The sequence below is a fragment of the Equus quagga genome, chromosome 3 (assembly GCF_021613505.1).
Source record: "Equus quagga isolate Etosha38 chromosome 3, UCLA_HA_Equagga_1.0, whole genome shotgun sequence".
NCBI lineage: Eukaryota > Metazoa > Chordata > Mammalia > Perissodactyla > Equidae > Equus > Equus quagga.
Window position 1 is genome coordinate 98,412,830 of NC_060269.1, and position 21,226 is coordinate 98,434,055.

The 21,226-nt window shown below is 33.4% G+C and overlaps 1 protein-coding gene across 6 annotated transcripts in view; it reads left to right on the top strand.

Moving 5' to 3' along the window:
- The window catches only part of ANKRD17 (ankyrin repeat domain 17), a 161,865-nt gene that overhangs the window by 21,684 nt on the left and 118,955 nt on the right, over positions 1-21,226 (top strand). The window contains exon 1 of one of the 6 annotated variants that reach the window (XM_046657014.1): positions 7,235-7,311. The exons of the other annotated variants lie outside the window; for them this stretch is intronic. Coding sequence (XP_046512970.1) covers positions 7,258-7,311 — 54 coding nt within the window. The 5' untranslated portion in view covers positions 7,235-7,257. Of the gene's footprint in view, positions 1-7,234; positions 7,312-21,226 lie in introns of those variants that run through there. 6 annotated transcript variants of the gene reach the window in all.

Below are 21,226 nucleotides of genomic sequence, written 5' to 3' on the forward strand. Positions count from 1 at the left end.
GTAATACATTTCTTAGAGATGGAATTATGAATCTGAAAGAATAGTCTTTTGGTACTTAGAATAATTGCTTGCATGCAAACCGTTCAAAATTTGTTAGGAATAGATTAGGCTAGATATAACAGAGTGTTAACAGGCATCATGAGAGACCAGACTGATTGGAGGTTGTTGTCAGGGACCCTAGACTGTCAAGGAACCAAAGAAGGAGAGCCAGTGACGGCATTGGGATTCTGAGGTTCCTTTGGTGGTATTTACACCCTGATTATTTTCCATGCCTTTGATACTATCATACCATCTAATTTGAGTTTCCTGGAGCTATTTCTTCAGTCCCCTAGAATAGGACAGTTATCGTTCAGAAGAAGGGTGATAGAAATTGATAACTCTAAAAACTTGGCTTTGGACTTATGTCTTTTCTTGTATTTTGTATTTTTATCCCCAGCTTCTCTACTCTCCCCACCACTGTGCATGTATGGGGTATGTGTGTGCCAGGGTTGAGGTATGTGTTTGGTGTATTTCTTTTTGTTTGTAGATAATTCTTGCTTGAGAGCAGAAGATGGTTAATGTGTTGCTGACCAAATTGAGAGTGTTGTACTATCGGTAGATTTAGCCTATTTAAAACAACGAAAAACCAAAGCATTGAAATAAGTAATTTCTATTATATATGTGCTTGTTTTTATTTTTATTTGAAAATGTTGTATAATATAGACAAATTTGGGAGGTGAATGTGATCTAAAAACAGTAAGTGTTTTATTAATTTTTTATACATAGAACCTCTTGTGAAATACTGGAAAAAGAATGAATTCATGGTGTGACCCATCATGGGTAGAGATAAGAAATGCAAGTGTCCAACAGGCACAAGGGTCCAATAGGCACAACTGTTACTGGAGATGTGAAAAGAGGGACAAGCTGCTTTGTTTCTTTGCTTAGTATCTTACTTATATTTGGACAAGATTGTGCTTGTATTTCATTCTAGTAGGACACATCTGGATGAAATATTTTGTTTAAATATAGTAATATTTTCTGCACTGTTCTAAGAGGAGTTTTAGATTTTGTTAATTGGGTTAAAGATGTAAAAGGACTATAAATCAGAGAAGAGGAAAAAAAATTAATAAAGATTTTGATGTTAAACTCTGTTGAGGGATCGGCCTGGTGGTGTAATGGTTAAGTTCACTTGCTCTGCTTTGGGGGCCTGGGATTCACAGGTTCGGATCCCAAGCACAGACCTAGCACTACTTGTCAGGCCACACTGTGGCAGTGTCCCACATAGAATAGAGGAAGATTGGCACAGATGTTAGCTCAGCAACAGTCTCCCTCAAGCATAAAAAGATTGGCAATAGATGTTGGCTCAGGGCCAATCTTCTTCACCAAAAGAAAAGAAAAGAAAAGAAAACTCTGTTGAGAATCAGGATCAAATTTTATTGTAGGCTCTTGGAGGTGGACTAACTTTATTTGCCATTCTCTATCCATTGTTTAGTATAAAGGCTGTCAACCCAGTAAGCACACAGTAAATATTTGTATAAATGAATGATGAAAATGTTAATGATGATCTTTTAAAAAAAGAAGCTTACTAGGGCTTGTTATAGTATCAGCCTTGAAAAATTTCTTTTAAGCAATAAAATAAATTATTCTAAAATAGTTCATACCCTTCCTCACATTTAGAATATGCTACTGGATGGCCTTTGTATTATTTTATTCATGAAGTTACAATTTTATATATCCTTACTTCATCCTTTGTTACCTAAGCCTTTTAGGTATTCCTACACATATCTAGAAGCATGTCCAACTGTTATGTTTATTTTGGAGGTTCTGGTGAAGGTTTAATCATTCATATTTTTAAATATTATCATCAAAATTAGTCCTGGGATGTTATATTGATAAACTGAGATAGAAACTGTTTTGTGCTGTTTGTGTTAGTTAATAAAAACTGCTTATGTGTGACCCTGTCTTCTTTTTAGTATACATTAGATTTTTTTCTAATGATGAAAAGATTACTTTGAAATTTTATGCCTTAAAAATGAATAGTTTGAAATAATGTGGAAGGTAAACAAATAAATCTATCCAACAGTATTTTAGTGATTTACTAATGAGAACATAATCAGAATTCTGGATCTTTAGAATACTCAATTCTGGCAGAAACTTCTTAATTTACTCCTAACTTAAAGAACCTACTAGACCTGGTTGGAATTTGTATTTTAGCAGAAGTAGGTTTTTTAAAAGGGTAGACTCCCAATTTTCTTTTCTTCAACTACATACAAATAGATAGAAATCTTCATTGTGACTTTTTTTTGGGAAATAATCAGCTGAAGTTCTTAATCTGTCGGGGGATGAATTTATGAGATTTTTTTAGTAAGGGGCAGAAGTTATATGAGAGGAGGTGTAATTTTCGTTTGAGATTTCTTGAAAAGTCGAAATGATGGGAAGTAAGGATAAACCTAGAAAGATGCTTCATAACTGATGCTGATTTCTGATCTTAGTTTTTAAATATTGTATCATTAATACTTAATATTTGTAAGGAAGCAGGCAGTCTTATTCATTGTCAGAGTATAAGTTAGTTCAACTTGTTTAGGGGGCAGTTTGATAGCATAAAATTTTAATTATATGTACTTTGCACGAAATTTGCCACACAGTTATATTCAGGCACGTGCAGTGTGTGAGTGCTCTTTCATTGGGCATGTTCACTGCAGCATTATGAAATGACCGAAACAACACGACTGCTTATCAGTAGGGAACTGATTAAATTGTTGTACAGTTCTTCAGTGAAAATTTAAGCAGTTGTCAAAATCAAAGAACTAGATCTATGTGTGCTCATCTGAAAGAATTTTCATAGAGTATTAAATTTTAAAAGTGGAGATGTAGAAAATTATGCCTATTCTGCTTCCATTTGTATAACCATAATCTTTACACTAAGATGTGCTTCGTATATGTAGGTTATTTCTAGAAGGATACACTCACTGGTTGTGTCTTAGGAGTTGGTGAGTGGTAGGTTTACTTTTCCCTGTATTCTCTTTTATATGTGAATGTTTTCCACGTACATATATTACTTCATAGATAAAAACCGTAGTTAATAAAAAAGAAAGTAAACTGTGGAGATAATGAAAAGAATGTTACTGTGGTACACTGGGCATACATCTAGACCCTCAGTCATAGTGGCATGATTAGTTTAGGGGAAATAGTAGGTAAAATCATGGGGATAGCATTTTTAGTATATGGGCTTTCAAAAATTTGACCAGGTTTTATTAGCCTTTTAATTTAAATACTTTTTTTTTTTTTTAAGATTTTATTTTTCCTTATTCTCCCCAAAGCCCCCTGGTACATAGTTGTATATTTTTAGTTGTGGGTCCTTCTAGTTGTGGCATGTGGGATGCTGCCTCAGCATGGCTTGATGAGTGGTGCTATGTCTGCGAAACTCTGGGCTGCCGAAGCAGAGCGTGCAAACTTAACCACTTGGCCACAGGGCCGGCCCCTTAATTTAAATTCTGTTTAATTCTTTGATATTTGTATCTCATTTAGGCTTGGTTCAGGCTGTTTTACACTTGGGTTTCATAATTCTGCCAAAATAAAACTTATAGTGTAGAAAAGAGAAAATTTGAGACTATTCTAAAGTAAGCCTTTCATTTCATACGTTTTGAGAGGGTGAAGTTGGTTAACATTTTGTTTTTCTAAGTAATTTGTTCTTATCTAGGTAGATGAAATCATTACATTTATCCTGCCACCAATTATCTGTCCTTTTTTTGTTTGAAAATATGGATTTTTAAAAGTCTTGCCCTTCCCTAAATAGAAAAAAAATATTTGATGGGAACATAACTCCTTTATAAGGAACTTTTAATTAAAAAAAGTTTTATGGGGGGAACAAACATCCACAAAATAGTAAATCATACAAAATAGGGTTGCTTGCTTGTCAACACATTTCTGTGTGTGTGTGTGTATTTGGTTTTCTTGTTTCTTGATCAAAGAAGCTAGTGCTGGCCCTAAATAAAATTGTAAATTTTAGAAGATTCCTTCATTCAGTCTTGGTATTTATTTAGCTTCCTATGTCCTTTCCCCCCTTTTTTGTAAGATGCTTTTTTCTTCACTCTGGACATTTGGATCTTCTTATTTTAGTAAATTTTTTTTTGATTTATGTTATTTATATGTGTTGGTTTACATTTATTTGCATAACTCTTACTATGTTAACTACTATTTATACTGCAATGCTTTTGCCATTGGCTAAAATGAAAGAACTTGTGCCATTGAAATCCATTTAAGTAAATAGGAAAAGTTTTCTGAAATACAAAATGAGGTTGAACTCATTTCAAGGAAGGTGGCTCTCTTTTAGGATGCAGGGTCTTAAGGCAGATGTATTTGAATCTCCTTTCACATCTTTTTGCCCAGGGTATCCTATGCTGTGGCTTAGGTCATATTAACAAAAAGGAACAGAAAATAAAACTAAGAGGAAATAATTATTTTGTTTTATAACAAAGAATTACAGAAATTCTGATATATAGATTTTGTTTATATTGAGTATTTATCATAGCTTCCTTTAGTGACCTAAAGATAATCATCACAGAACAAATATTTTTGTCCATCAGAAATTATTCCTAGTAGTAGCAGTAGTTTAAAAGGGATTAGGATGCATTACTGGATATCAGACAATTCCTTTATTTATACATTTGTTATTTTGTCAGCAAATATTTAAATACCTGCTCTATGCCAAAGACTGTGCTGGCCCTGGGTATACATTGGCCAAAAAAGTGTTGCTTTCATTAACTTCTGATCTGTAAAGGACAGCAATAATAAATGGTAAATAAACATTCATAATTCTGTAGGAAAGGCATGATCACATATTTATTAGTAAAAAATTAACAGCAAATATTAGAAAACATAAGAGAAGCAATCTAATAATCCTAGAACGGAAGAGGATAGTGAATGATATGATTGACTTGATCCTTAGGGGACTGGATTTCTTGTCCAAAAAAGTTGGAAAGTCTGTTATTGGTTTATGGGAAACGAGTGCTCCAATATGTAAGTTCTTTGAACTCAAACCTATCTTTACTTGCTTATGTTGGAGGAAAGTTTGAGAAAGAGAAAGCTTGTTGATGACTTCTCTTAGTCTATGGATGAAGCCATTTATTTGAAGCATGGAAAGAATTGACCTGGAAGGCAGGAAATAGTAAAAGCCAGTTTTCTAGTTCCTTTAAGCTGGGTCTTAACAATGGAAATTATTTGGTTTGAGAAGCCACCAAATGCCAGGCATACACATGCTTAAATGTAAGCACTATGTATGGTCTGAGGTAAAACATTTTTAATATCATTTGTTTTCCATTAATTTCACATAGCCTTTGGAGTCAGACCATTCTGGGTTTGAATCTTAACTCTGCTAACTCTGTGCACTCTCTGAGACTTGATTTCCTCACCTGTAAAATGAGGGTAATAACACCTGGAGGAAGTCTAGTAGATGGTTCAGAGGATGGACTCCAGAGACAACTGTCTGGGTTCAAGTCTTAGCTTTTCAATTTAATTAGCTAAATTTGGAGTAAGTAGGGCAAATTGCTTAGGCGCTCTATGCCTCAGTTTCGACCTGTGTAGAATGGAAATAAAAATAGTACCTAGCTTTTTTTTAGGATTATTGTGAGAATTGAGTGAGTGAATGTATACAAAGCACTTAAAATGGCATATGCCATATAGGAAGTGCAGTGTAATTATTAATGTTACTATTTTAAATTATTATCACTTAGAGGGTTATTGTGAAGGTTAAATAACATGTATATTTAAAAAAAATAACTCATATTTTGCCTGACTTAGTAAGGGTGCCTCCTGAATATCAGAAACTGAGTAGTAAATACTTTATCTCATCTAATCTTCATATGAACCTGTTAAGACGAAATTTTATCTGTCTTTTTGACTGTACCTAGAGCAGTTTCTGATACAGAGTAGATATTCCATGTTGCATGAATGTTATCCTGTTTTATAGGTTACTAAACTGAGGCCCAAGGGACTACAAAAATCTCTTTCCGCTATTAACATGGCATCACTCTGAGGAGATGTTACTGGCAGTGTCATTCATATCATCACTTTTCTCAGCTTAGATTTGGCCACATGTGTTAACGATAACTCCCTCTTAGTTTTTTTTCTGTCTTTTTCCTTTCCTCTTAAAAATTTGTTTTGTTTAGTTAGGTTAGGAAAATTTAGACTAGAAGAACTGTTCACCTTGTAATTAGATTGGTTAGACTTGTAATTAGATTTGTTAATCTGCACATTGAGGGATCGTTTCAAGTTTAGTTTGTATGGCACCCCTACAAGTGCAGGATTATTTTATTAATGCTACAGAGCATAAAACAGTGTTCCTTCCCATTGCATTTTTCCTCTTCCAGATTACATAAGGAGGAAGTTTGACAAAGTAACAAATTTTACTAAACTGAAGGTCACTTACAGTAATGAATATAAAATAAATTGGCTCTGCTGTCAGTCACCCACTTTATTTGCTGTTTGATCATCCAGATATAGTGTTTCTGAATTCCGTTTCGCTGAAAAATTTAGTTTCTTGTATTTATAAGGGGGAGGCCATTTCTTTGGTTAGTAAATGAAGTTAAAGACATTCCTAGAAAATGAATCCAACCATGATGTGTTATGTCTTGCTTCAGTAATTGTAAGTCAGTTGAATGTTAATCTTGTTCTCTCAGATATTTCCCAACAGATTAGTTTATAGGAAACCAGTTTACTATTTTAAAAAATCTATATTAAGATCATTATCTTTGACATTCTCAAGTCAACGCCTATAATATATGTGTTATATAATGCATTTGCCTGATGTAGCGAATTCCTACTTTGATATTACCTTGCCTCCTTCTTTGTGTATTTAATACAGCCATTAATCTCACTACCGGGCTTTACTAAGGATAAATTGCTATGTAACCCACTTCAGCCTCTTTTGTTCAACCAGGAAGCCAGACGTGTTAAATAGCTTTAAAAAATATATAATTAGTATGTTTTTTAATTTTAGGATTTTAAAATTTGAAATGGTAAAATAAGAGACTTTGTCTATTTTCTCTGTTGAAATTACTTGACAGAAGTTTGCTTTGGAATAGAGCTTCTGTATCTTTAAAAAATACACAGTGAGTCACCCCCTGCTCTTTTGGTAGATGCCTGGCTAGTGAACAGCTAAGCTGCTTTAGGCATGTAATAGAACATTCCATTTCCTGTTCCCTTGCTGACACAGAGGAGTGTTCCTGCTGGCAATGATCTAATCATAGTGCAGTAAGAAACATGGCAGTTTGATAAAACATGGTGGAGACAGCGGCTGAAATGGAAGCATATGTTCTAGAAGACATTCTTGAGGTAGGGCTAGGTTTGTAAATGAAATGAAAGTTGAAATCTGAACAAAGAAATCTTATCTGCCGGAATTATTTTACAGATGAATAGATTAGAGGAGAGAGCAAAGGGAGGCAGAGCATAAAAGCAAGATACGATCAGACCTTATTCCGTGTGAGAATGTGCCAGTCTGGTTCACATGATTACTAAACTAGTCTAGAATTGTTTTGTTTAAACTTCATGTTTTGTAAATTGTAGATATATGTTTGATAGGAAATTAAAAAAAAGAAAGGGCCTCGGACTTAATAAAAAGCCTTGTGCTGGTGGTGACCTTTAGATTAACTCATTAGAAGGTGGGGTCTGCAAAGCAGCTTTGAGTAGGTTTAGTTTCATATGTCTTAGAATTCATTTACATATCTAAGCCTAAAGCTCTGCTTGCAGTTAACTATTAAAAACAGCTGGTTATTTTAGTTTCTGGGGTAAAATTAAGCATATGTGTCAATCTGATTGCTTAATTTGGCTGGTACATTCTGATTGTAGAATTTTCGTGTGACTTTGATTATTATAAAATAAATTATTAAATTAAAAATTAAAAGACCCTAAAATTTAAGGCACTAACACTTGAGAGCTCACAATAAAAATATGCATTTTGAGTCATGAGAATTTTGAATTATATTTTCTTTTTTTTCCTAGTTATATTAATTTTATAAGAACCTATTTGAGTATAAATCAGTTCAAGGAAATACATGTCAAAGTGAAACTATAATTGGTTTTGGCCTTGGCTGTAGTATACTGTCAAACATTTGCATTTATAGGTATAGATATTTAAATCCTATTTTCTTATCTATGGGATTCTAGGGTTTTTTTCCCCCTCATTAAGAAAAAACTGGCTAATTCAGATAAAGAGGCTTTGTGATGGTGAGAAGTATTCCTAATACTTAGACTATGATAATTTATTAAATATTTCACTATCTTCAGGAAGAGATTTTATTATGAGGAGAGGGCTTGGGAGAATGAGCTGCAAAGGGAAGCTAGGCGGGGTTAGCAGGAGAAAAAGCCTATGCGCATTATAAAGTGCTGCATGATCAATGAGCATTTTCTGGAGTCCCTCAGTGTGTGCTTGGAGCTGACATTGCAGCAAGTCTCATGGTTGCTCTGCAGAATGAAAACTGATTCCATTGTATTATCTAGCTCCTTGCAAACACCTGCCAACATACTCTGTCCCCCTCTCCTTAAGAGCTTATTGTTTGAGTTGAATCCTCTGGTTAATTTCCATTCTTTCTCTCATTTTTGTTTGTTTGTTTGATATTATTGGTGAGTTTCCTTAGAAATGGTATGGTGAATTATCTACTTAGAAATAGTGGTATATACTTTCATCAAGGAACTTCAGTAATTAGGAGCAGTCATATGACTTTTTAGTGGTTCAGTTTAAACAAGTCTAATTAGATTATAAAGTTCTGGTGGTACATTTTAATTTGCTTTTTTAAAATTTTGCTTTAGATTTTAAAGAAATACACTTTACAGATCTCAAAAGATCTATTTGACATTTTTTTTGGCCATTTACAATTTGATATATAACAGATTTTAGAAGTCTTATTTATTTTCTAGGGAAAACCTGCTTGAGCATAGTTTTATGCTTTATGTATAGGTTTTTCTAATGCTGTCTTAAAAGTTGGCTTCATTATTTCCACTAAAATTGCTTAGTGTCATTTTTAAGATTTAACATTACCTGGTTTGTTCATTGTTGCTAGTTGTTAAAATAACCTCTGGAGTTTTAATTGTTTGTCCTAATTTTCAGTCTCTTTAATTTGTTTCGTGTATACCTGTTGCATTAAAACATACTGAGTAGTTTTGTCTTTATTTAATATTATTTGATTTAACTGAGTACTTTTCAATAATTGACAACTAGGTGTGCAAATTTTCCAAGTAGTAGTAACAAAATATGCTTCTTTTCCAAAATTATAAGTACTCATAATGACCTAACGCTAAAAATAGAAGTTCAAAGAGAATAAACTTGCTAAATCTCCAAAGCTAAATGTACCATTTTCTAAAGTACCTCATATTGCAAGTGAATAGGTACAGATTACACAAGCTTTACAAAAAAATATTTTTGTTTTTTTAAAGGGTTAACTCCTTGTATAAATGTCTAATAATGAAGTTTATCTATATAACACAATGACAGTTTTATTATTGTACCTGACATTGAGCTATCTGAAGTTTGTCACCATAATTTTACCCTTTATGACTATGTATTGAGCATCTGGGATTTTAGGTAGATTTTTGCTTGTTTGCATTAAACGTTGGACCCCTTCTATTTTTTTCTGTCTTTGAGTGTAACTTGCTCCTTTGAATCATACATTTTTTAAAGGTGCTCTTATTAAATCTTAGTAAAAAGAAAACAAAATCAATATCAGTGTGTATAGTGCAGATTAATTCTCATAATGCTATAATTTACCTTTTAAATTGTGATCATTTATTTTATATACACATGTGTACTTAACTTGAATTTTAGATGATCTTCAAAATCTTAGGTAAAATATTGTAATTTTCTAAAACTTACCGTAAAACTGGAAAAGGTTGATTTCAATTTATGTCATTGCTTCTCACCTATCCAAGGTAGTGGATTAAACAGAATAACTTGTTTATTGAAATTATCCGAACAATCCAGTCAGTAATTTTCTTTTCTGAACTAAGGTAGTCAAAGTGTTTATGTTGCTTTTGCCCACTTTAACTAATACCCAGGAAAATAACTGAATACAGATGATAGAAAAAGAGTGGGAGGCTATGTAAATATCTCTTGTTTTGTATTGCTTATGTTATTTTTGCTGAGACATGATTTTAATTTTAGAATTTTGATGCTTTTCCTGTAAGTTGTATGTAATAGTGGATCTCAGTACTTAAAAAGATAAGAAAAGTCCTCCAAACTTTTTTTTGTATATTCCAAATTTGTGTGACCAAGTGCTGTGTATATAAACCTAAGGTTTATATGTAAGCTTTTTTATATGAAAATACAAAACATATGAGACATCATTTCAGAAACTTGATTACTATATATTCTAGTTATATTATTTATAATTGAACCAGTTCTAGTAGTTTTCTATAAGAATTGTTTTAGCAATGAGAAATTTTCACAAATAATTTTATCTTTTAATTAAAGTCAAAATACTTCCTTCAGGGTATAGCATTTTATATATTTTTACTTTAATAAAATTGCAATTTTTATGAAAATAAAAATAGTTACAATGTTAAATATAATAACTCTCATGCCCAGTCTTGTTCCTTTGTCAACTAAAGCCAGGGTTTCTAGCTCCATCTGTACTTGATTTTACAGGTTGTAAGATAAGCTAAAAGCCTCAAGTCTCTGGTTGTTGCTTAGAGGTCACAGTGGGTTGAGAATTTGGTTGAACCCATTAGGGTGTAACTAAATTAAGGGTCAGATTTAAATATAGTAAGCAGGTTTATTATGGAACCATTTCTTACTTTCTGTTTGTCTTGAGATCAGAAGTTTTCTTTTTAAATAAGAGTGAAAGAGTCACAGGGAAGTTATTGTTGCCTTTTTATCTGTCAACACTATGGGCTAATGGTAAATAGTGCATCCTGGTTCAAACAGGGGAACTCCACTTGCTATTTACCATAAAGATTATTTTTAGTAATGGTATAAAATCTCTATGAAGTAGACTCTTTTGACAGGTACCTGGTATATTTTTTTTATTCTAAAAAATATATTGGCTTATGTAATACCCATCGTTTGTATATTGGTAAGTCTTCTTGTGGATTTCTGAAGTTCTGTATTTAGTATAACCATGGTGACATTTTTCAGTAGGAAGAGTTGCAGTAACTCTTCAGACATAAATATAAGTTGATCTAGACACAGAATAGTTTACTGACTATATAAATTACTTGAATTGATGTAAGTAACATTTTTCACTCATTAAGAGCTTTTGGAAAGATTTAGACATGTTTGGCTAAGTGAATCTTATAATTTCACTCCAATATTTATTGAGCGCCTTCATTGTGCTAGGCACTGGAAGTTAAATGAGATTAGTCCAGCTAATTTTGCTTCACAAAAGTAAAAGTTCAGAAGACAAAATGCCTGCTATTGGTATTTGAAAATTCTTGAATTCAGGATGCATACAGATGTGTATTTAAATACTCATATTTTACTTCATTTGTTTGCTCGAATAGTTTGAAACCCCTATTTTAAGAATTCTGAATTTTTAAGTAAGCAGTATTTTCCTTTACCTGGGCATCTTTAGGTTATCTTTTTTTATGCTTATCTGTTTAATTGTTATGTATATTTATGAATGTTGGGCTTTCTAGAAAGTCTCCTGGATACCATTTTCATCTTTTTCTCCTTAAAGATTTTTCTATTTTTCTATTGCCATTTAAATCAGTAAACTGTGTCTGTGTGTATGTATACATACATACAACACACTTACGTGTATGCTTATGTATGCTCTGCATACACACATTCATGTACCTGTTATATTATGCATTATGAATACTCTTAATTGAAAGTCAAGTTCATCTTGGAGAGAGGAGCAGAAAGAAGTTGCAGCAGTGCTTTCACACACCAACTTTGGGGAAATGCATGGGGGAGTAGTAGAATATGGCTGAAAGATATGCTTACATTAGTTAATAATCTCTATAAAGAAGATTAATATTTTAGTGGAATATGAAGGCTCCAGACAGCTTACAAAAAGATAGGGTAGCTAGAACTATGTGAATTAATCTATTACTCTTATGTGAGAGTAAAGGCAGACCTGTCCAAATGCCACTAGTCCCACGTTAATGCATCCTAGTCCAGTGGTTAATGCCTGCTGTGAAGCATGAATTAGGAAAGGTCTACATCATGTATTATCTGCACATACATGTAACAACGTTGGCACTTTCCTGGTTCTGAAATGTTAGGGGTCCTTGTTCTAATACTTGAATGAAGAACTTGTTCTGCTATGAAGTGACTTGGTCACTACAAAGTTGGTGAGCATCAAAGTCCTGTTTAACCACTGGCTTGGTTTAGTATATAGCTTCCAGATTTGCAAGACAAAGAAAGGCATTTCAGGAGTTGTTCATAAATGTTAAAGGCCTCTGAGATAACTTTGGGTTAATGATTGGTTAGATTAGTATTGGTCATTAATAATTTGGTCTTGGGTGGAATCAGGCTTCTAACTAGCTGGCTATGCATAGATATATGTTGTACATAACGTGCCCACATAGTATGATGGCAATAGTAATTGAGCACTTTATGAATTGCACAAATAAATTGAATACAAATATAAATAAATTGAGCACAAATAAATTAAAAATTTGTTATAGAGAAGGACTGTGCAAATGGTTCACCAGCATTATTTTATTTAATCCTCCAAATGACTCTGAAGAGGTAGGTATCCATTTCCTAGAATGATTGTAAGGAATAAATAAGATAATCTGTGTAAACACTTAGCACAGCACTTAGCCCATATTTAATACCTAACTGTTAGCTACTTTTTAAAGTGAGGACAGCCCTCATATAGTATTTTATACTAATAGATATCATCCCTCATTTGACAGACAAAGAAAATTTTATTGTCAGAGATTATTAGAGGAGGAATTCTCAAATTTTTTGGCCTTGGGACTCTTTTACACTCTTAAAAATTATTGAGAACTCAAGAGGTCTTGCTTATGAGAGTTATACGTATCAATTATATTGAAATTAAAATTCAGAAAATGTAACATTTACATATTTATTCATTTAAAAAATTAATATTAAGCCTATTACATGTTAACATACTTTTATAAAAAATCATTTATTTTCCAAAAGAAAAAAAAAACCTGTGAGCAGAGTGACATTGTTGTACATTTTTGGAACTATCTTTGAAGTCTAGCTTAATAGAACGTAACTTGACTCACACAGCTGCTTTTATATTCAGTCTATTGCAATACAGTATTTTGGAGGAAGTCTGAGAAGAAAATGTGGTCTCACACTTATATGAGGATAAAAAAGGGAAGAATATTTTAATAACCTTTTCAGATAATTTCTTTCATACCACTCCTAAAACTACATAAGTGACAGTTTCTTAGAGGTTAATTATCGTGTGGAATCTGAAACATTATCAGTGAATTTTCTAAACTTCGTTAGATTAAAATCCACTAGTTTATTGTGCATTTTGAATGGATCTTTTACTCATGCATGATTTTATAACATCATACATTGGTCATTTGGAAAATACTGGTTTACTGACTTCCAAATATTGCTACATTTTATTCTACAATATCAAAAAATTCACATTTTCTAATATCACCACTGATCTCCTTAGAAAAGTCAAAAACTGGGAGGCTGTCACATTCACAGTGTCAGATATGTTTTCTAAAATTCTAATTTTTTCTTGAAAGCTTGAATTTTATCACAGATGACAAAGAAAGTGGGTTGTTTTCCTTGAAGTGACAGGCTCACTTCATTCATTTTTGAGAAAATATCTTCCAGATAAGTCTGAATAACCATAGTCTGTTGTAAGTAAAAATTGCTATACATGAAAAAAAGCTACTGGTTTAGTTCACATTTACACAAGTGTTTTTCTTGAGACAACTACTGTATTTAGGTATACGTCAGAACTGTCTCCCAGTTTGTCATACACAAAAAGTCATATACTCAAGGTTGCAAATTTAAAAATTAATACTTTTTACCGCTTCATAATGGTGGCTCCCCCACCCCCTTTTCTTTTAATTTTGAGTGCTTGACTGGGACGAATATGATGATTGGTGCCTCGGCCTTGATTTTGTGTTAAGGGATCAGCAGTTTTACCCACCATTACTTTTGTATTGTCAGTGCACATGTCAGCCAATGAAACAGGCAAATAACGTCTTAGTGTTATAAAAATAGTTTGGACCTTGCAGACCCTCTGAAAGAGGGTTGGGGATCCCCATGGATCCCATGGACCGCCATTGAATAACCGCTGGTTTACAGTATATTACTTAAGTTTACAGTCAATAAGGGTGTAAAACTAAGTTGTAGACTGAAGTCTGTTTGATTCAAATATCTTCTTTTACCATTCTCTTTTAACACTCCCGGTAGGTTTCTCTATCCTTCAGCTACAATATAGCAGCTTTAAGAAATGAGAAGACTTTGTGTGGGAATTTGAATGTTGCTTTAAAATTATAAGTCCTAGATTGTCATTTGGAATTTATGAAAAAAGAGTTTGAGGACTCCTGAGTAAAGTAGTGAGTGAAAGGAGAAGCTAGAAAATGGTTTTGCTTGTAGAATAACATTAAGTTGTAGCACTGTTTTGATTTTAAAGAGAATAATTAAAAACTGAATTGGGTTTGTAAATTCTATCAAAAATCTTATGCTATAATTCTACTGAATGATTAGGAAAGGAGTTCATAAGTTGTAACTGTTTGATACTCATATTTTAGCAGTAAAAACATTAAGAATTTATCACATTTGAATATTTTTATTTTAAAGGCTATAGGTTTCTTGTTTGTATCCTATCACAGGTGCCAGCTGATTTTCATCTAGTCAAGAGAAATGCTTTCTCTGAGACTAGTTCTATTTTATATTGTCTATGAAAATGAAAAATAAGATTCAGATAACATATATCTTAGTTATCCAAAAACTAAGCTGTTAGTTTCAAATTCCTTTGCATAGGAGCAAAATTAAGTCATTTAAAATCTACTTCATATTTTCTTCTTGTATTTATATTTATATAAACATATATACTTATATGTACTATATTGTTGGCACAATGTAATTTTAGAATTGTCATTGAAATTATGTGTTCCTGTAGGAATAGAGAAATGTCAGTAACATTTGCAAGGCTCTTGTCTTTACACTTCTCAAATGCTAATTAACTCTTCTCCCCACCTCCAAATTCCAGGGAACTGTTGAGAAGAACAGTGTTGAGCCAGTGTTAAACTGCTTGTTGGTGTTCTGCTATCTGAATTCCTTGTTTATTCTCTGACCTTTTATCATTTAGCCTCTTTCTCTAAGTTTTGACACCTGTTGCCCACTTCTTTTTTCCTTTTTCCTGTTACAAGTTGTCTAGATTCTGATTCTCTACTTGTTGTTTGGATATTGTGGCCAGCGTAACTCCTTGATTTCACACAGACCTTCTCATTTCTTGACCTTCTCATTCGTCTAACTAGTGTTTATCCTTAGCCAGTTCTAACCTTGAATTTGTCCTGTTGCCACTTCTTCAGTCCTTGTCATATGTTCTGCATTTGTAAGTTTTGCCGTGTCATCATAACAAAGACCAACATATATATGTGTGACCTATTTAAGCAAGTTTGAGAAATACAGTTTCTAAATTCTTATGTTTCATTAGGAAACACTAGTTAAGCTTTTCTGAAAACATGTACTGGTGTTTGTGTTCGCACATACTGGAAAATTTCCTCTTTTAATACTTTGTCTCATTTGTACAATATTTTGTTATCTTTCTCAGTTTCTCTTTCCTTTTCTTAGTCTTCTCCATCAAATAAAGTAAATGGAGATAACAGTGGATAGAAAGGTACTCTCTTTTATAAAACTATCGATTTAAAGAAGCAAAATATTAAGATTAAGCCCTACATCTGTCATTTAAAAAAAATCTTGGCAGGTGGATCATCATTTTATAAATATTTTGTGAATTACAAAGAGTATATCTTATAAAGTGATAGGTAAGTGAGAATGCTGAATTATGTTGACATTGTTTTTTAAGTATTTCTAGATTATATTTAATAGGCTTCCATTTTCATTGTTTTGAGCTTATAGTGTTATCATATGAATAACGATATTCATATGATAGGAAATATGAAAACTGTGAATAGTTTTATTTTTCTTAGTGTCTTCAGTAACCTAGCATTGTGTCTTGAATACAGTAAATGCTTGTTTTTGATTTTAAGTTGAAGGATTCTTGTGCAGGGAAGGAATCACCGTCCTATCTTTTTCCCTTGGGAAGTTCTTTGAACTCTTAGCTTTGGTTAGGTGTATACATGGAATGAGGAAGAAGAACTGAAAATCATTCGTATTATTTGATGCCGGCTCGGTGAGCCAGAGTCGAAAGAAAGATTTCTTGGACTCTTGAAGGTCTGGTAGTAGTGCTCCTTTATTCAGAGAATAGCATGGGGACAGGACACCTGGGCAGTGAAGGGCTGCAGACATGGGGACAGGACCCATGGGCAGTGAAGCGCTGCAGGTATGGGGACAAGACCCATGGGCAGTAAGAGCTGCAGACATGGGGACAGGACCCATGGGCAGTAAGAGCTGCAGGCATGGCTACGGGACCCATGGGCAATGAAGGGTTGCAGTCTGTCGAGGGTTAGAGCTAAATTTATAAGGCATGAGTACACGACTTATTTTTACTAGACAAAGGAAGGTGATGTAAAAAGTCATTAAAATGGTATCGGTGCTAGTGGGGTCTGCTTATCGTGTGGTCCTATAACTTTAGATATGAATCAGGTCATATAGATTGGCATGTAGGCCAGGATGCCTTGGGCTTCTCTCCCTGGGGCAGCCTTGATCCACATCATTATTCAGATCAACCCAGGTCATCAATAGGTTGGAGTTTTAAGGCTTGTGATCTTTATATATTATTTGAAATAAGTTTTTTTTAATTTTTGCTTTTCTTAATCTCTAAAGTCAAATTGTATTATGTAGTTTCTCTAAGATCCCTTCTAGATATAAAGTCTATAACTAGATCTCTTAAGATAGTGGCCTCAGTAACTTTAAACAAAAAGTGTGAGATGATGGTGTGTCTCTCTCATATATTTCAGAAGTTTTTAAACCCATTTTACTATATTGTTTCATATTTAAGAATCAAATCCAGGCTCAATTTTCTTCCTGAACTATGTATTATTTGACTTCCTTCTATGTACCCAACTTTATCTTTACCATATTTAATCTAAACTGTTTACCTTTATATTGTATTCTAATATTGTTACTGTTCACGTTGTCTACCTGCTACCCTCCTTACTATCTATTCATTATTCAAAGTCCTATTCCTTTCCTAGGGTTTTTTTTTCCCTAGTCTTCCTTTCATGTTCATTATCTCCCACTCTTTTCTGCTCTTAAAAAGTAATGTGAGACTGCATACATTTAAAATATTTTATGGTTCTCTGTGATGTCCTTGATTAAATGGTAAATTCTTTAATATAGGTACCTTGGCTCTCTTTAAATTTTTAAAAATTGCTTACGTATTTATGTAAAAGATATTTTATCCTGCAGAATAATTTGAGGTAGCTTGTAAGAATATTTATTCTGAAGAATGAAAATACAAAAGGCCAACCTAGTGAATTAAGACCATAGGTAAAAGTAGTATACAGAAATGCTTTTACAACATATAATTGCTAAACTTAGATCAAATTAACTAGCAACCAGAGCCAAATTGGAAACTTGATGAGTTTTGAGGTTTGTGTTGTCCATAACCTTCATAGCGTAATAGATCATCTAGGGAACTGGTTTATTTTGTGCAGTTTAGGTCTTGGACAAAATTTCTCCTTCACCTCGATAATGGAAGTACTACGTGTTGTAATAAATAACTTCTTTAGCATTCCAAAAATAAACAAGCTTCATATTGTTTCTACAGAACGTATTCCAAGGATTTACTGATAAAGTACACTTGGGTTAAAAAAATAATGTAGTCTGAGTACTCAGTTTTCTGATGGGGTCTTATTTGTTCCAAGGATAAAATTTAGAATATCCAGAGCAAAAGTTGCAAACTGGTAGCTTCTTGATGGTATCAGACTTAGAAATGTATTTTGGATAGCTGACTTAATGTTGGCCCGCATGATAACCATCTATTTAGATTTTCTTTAATTTCTCTCAGCGCTGTTGTGTAGTTTTCACTGTTCAGGTCTTGCAAATAATTTGTTAAATTTGTCCCTGTAGTAGAGAAAACACTTTTCCTCTACCCTTTTAAATTCAGGTGCTGGGGCCTGTGAATTAAACTGATAAACGAGTAACAGGAGAGAAGGTTTATTACACGTGCACATGGGGATCTCACAGAAAAGAAGTGAAAATCCAAAGAAGTAATTAAGCTTGAGAGCTTATATACCTTTTTAGCAAAGGGTGATAAATTGTGAAGTGAGTAGTCAAAGGAAAAAGGATTTGGGCTTCTAGGGGCAATAAATTGTAGGAAGGTAAATATATGGGGAAACTAATGGTAAATAAGGGTTTTTTATTAAGATTTCTTATGCACACTTAAGTCAGAGCCATCACCAGTGCTAAGAGCCATCTCCAGTGATTAAGGATCTTTCTCCTCTTCCGGGTATGGGATAGAGCGCGAGGGAATACTTCACAAAGGGAAATTTACACCCTGCTTTTAGACAGAAAGGGAGAGGGCATAGAGTTCTTTATACATCTGCTGTTTCTCAATTGACGTCAGTCAACATAATCATGATGCCAATGTGGCGCATTTTGGGGTGGCATATTCTGATCCTCTTCATCCTGTTTTATGGGTTTTTAAAATTACTATAAATGGTAATTCTTTTTATTTTATTTTGCAGTTGTTTGTTGCTTATATATAGGAATGCAATGGATATTTCTATATTGATCTTGTATCCTACAGGCTTGCTAATTCACTTAGTTCTACCAGGGTTTTTGTTTTTTGTTTTTTGGGATTTCTTAAGTGGATTTTAGGATTTTCTACATACATAGTCATCTATGCAAATAAAGTTAGGTTTTCTCCCTTTTTGCCCCATCTTTATGCCTTTCATTCTTTATTTCTTGCCTTATTGCACTAGGTAAGACCTCCAGTAAAATGTTGAATAGAAATGGTGACCTGTGGACAACCTTGCCTTATTCCTGATCTTAGGGAGAAAAGGGTTCAGTATTTCACCATTAAGTATATTATCCATAGTTTTTTCTTGATTCCTTTTATCTGGTGGAGATGTTCCCTTCCATTCCTAGTTTGCTGAGAATTTTTATCATCAAAGGGTACTGAATTGTCATGTGCTTTTATCTGTATCTTTTGGGATGATCTTATGATTTTTATCCTTTATTCTGTTACTGTGTGAATTATATTAATTGACTTTTGGATTTTAAGCCAACTTTGTATTCTTGGGGTAAACTCCATTTGGTCATGATGTATGACCCCTTTTGGATATGGCAGGATTTGCTTTACCAACATCTTTTTTTTTTTTAAAGATTTTATTTCTCCATTTTCTCCCCAAAGCCCCCCAGTACCTAGCTGTGTATTTTCAGTTGTGGGTCCTTCCAGTTGTGGCATGTGGGACGCCGCCTCAGCATGGCCTGACGAGCAGTGCTGTGTCCGCGCCCGGGATCCAAACCGGCGAAACCCTGGGCCTCCGAAGTGGAGTGCTTGAACTTAACCGCTTGGCCACAGGCCCGGCCCTTTACCGATATCTTTTAAGGATTATTCTTCACAGGCATATTGATCTTTAGTTTTCTTTACTTGTAAAACCTTGACCATTTTTTTGTATCAGAGAAATGTTAGCCTCATAAAGTGATTGGGAGTATGTCTTCTCTTCTATTTTCAGAAAGTTTATGTATAATTGAATGTTTGATCGAGTTGGCCAGTGAAGCCATCTGCACCTAATGTTTTGTTTGTAGGAAAATGTTTCATTAAAAATTACAGTTTCCTTGATAGATGGAGAGCTATTTAGCTTTTCTCTGTCAGTTTTGATAATTTGTAAGTCTTCAGAAATTTATTTTAATCTGAGTTGTTGATTTAATTGACATTGAGATGTTCTTTTTTTTTTTTTTTTTAAAGATTGGCACCTGGGCTAACAACTGTTGCCAATCTTTTTTTTTTTTTTTTCCTGCTTTATCTCCCCAAACCCCCCTGTACACAGCTGTATATCCTAGTTGCATGTCCTTCTAGTTGTGGGATGCAGGACGCCGTCTCAATGTGGCCTGACTAGTGGTGCCATGTCCGTGCCCAGGATCCGAACCCTGGGCCGCTGCAGCGGAGCGCGCAAACTTAAGCACTCGGCCACAGAGCCGGCCCTGAGGTGTTCTTAATAGACCTGTACTCTTTAAATGATGATGGTAGGATCTGTAATAATGTTCCCTCTTTGAATCCTAGTACTGGTAATTTGAATTTTCTCTTTTTTCTTGGATAGTCTAATGTGAAATTTATTAATTTTACTTTTGATAAGTTTTAAGTTGATTTTCATTTCCTGTCATCGATTTCTTTTTCTTTGTTGTGTTTATTTTCTATTTCATTGATTTCTGCTCTATTTCTTCTTTTCTCCTTTGAATTTAATTTGTTCTTCTTATGCCAGTAACTTTACGTAGAAGCTTAGATTATTGTTTTTAACATTTCTTCTTTTCTACTATGAATATTAAAAGCTATAAATTTCCTTCTGTACACCACAAATTTTGATGTGTTGTATTTTCATTATCATTTAATTCTAAATGTTTTATAATTTCTCTTGTGATTTCCTCTTTGGCTCATTTTGCATTTCTCAACTGGAATTTCATGGGAGAATTAATCTCTCATGCTTAAGACATCTCTTTTCTCCTGTGCATATAGAATGGTACTGTTTACATATCATCCTTGGTGTATAAGAATTAAGAAAATAGTCACTCAAATCATTTTTGGTTGTCTGTGGTTCAGATGAAGAACTCTTTGAGAAAGGTTCTATGGGTTATTTAAAAGTGGCTTATTTCATTGCTAACATGTTGGCATGTTACAGATTTCTAATTTAATTATATATGGCCAGACAATATAGTATACTGTGATTTCTAGTCTTTTAAATGTATTGAAACTTGTTTTATGATCCAAAATAAAGTCCTTCTTGATAAATGTTCCATACACACTTAAAAGGAATATGTTCTCCGCAATTGTTGGGGTAAGTGTTTCATAAATGTCAATTAGATTACTTTAGTTGATAATGTTTAATTCTTTTATATCCTTACTGATTTTCTGTTTATTCTATCAATTACTGGGAGATAACTTTTGACATCTTCAAAATAATTAAAGAGAGGCTCCTTTTTTCTTTCTGATCTGTCAGTTTTTGTTTCATA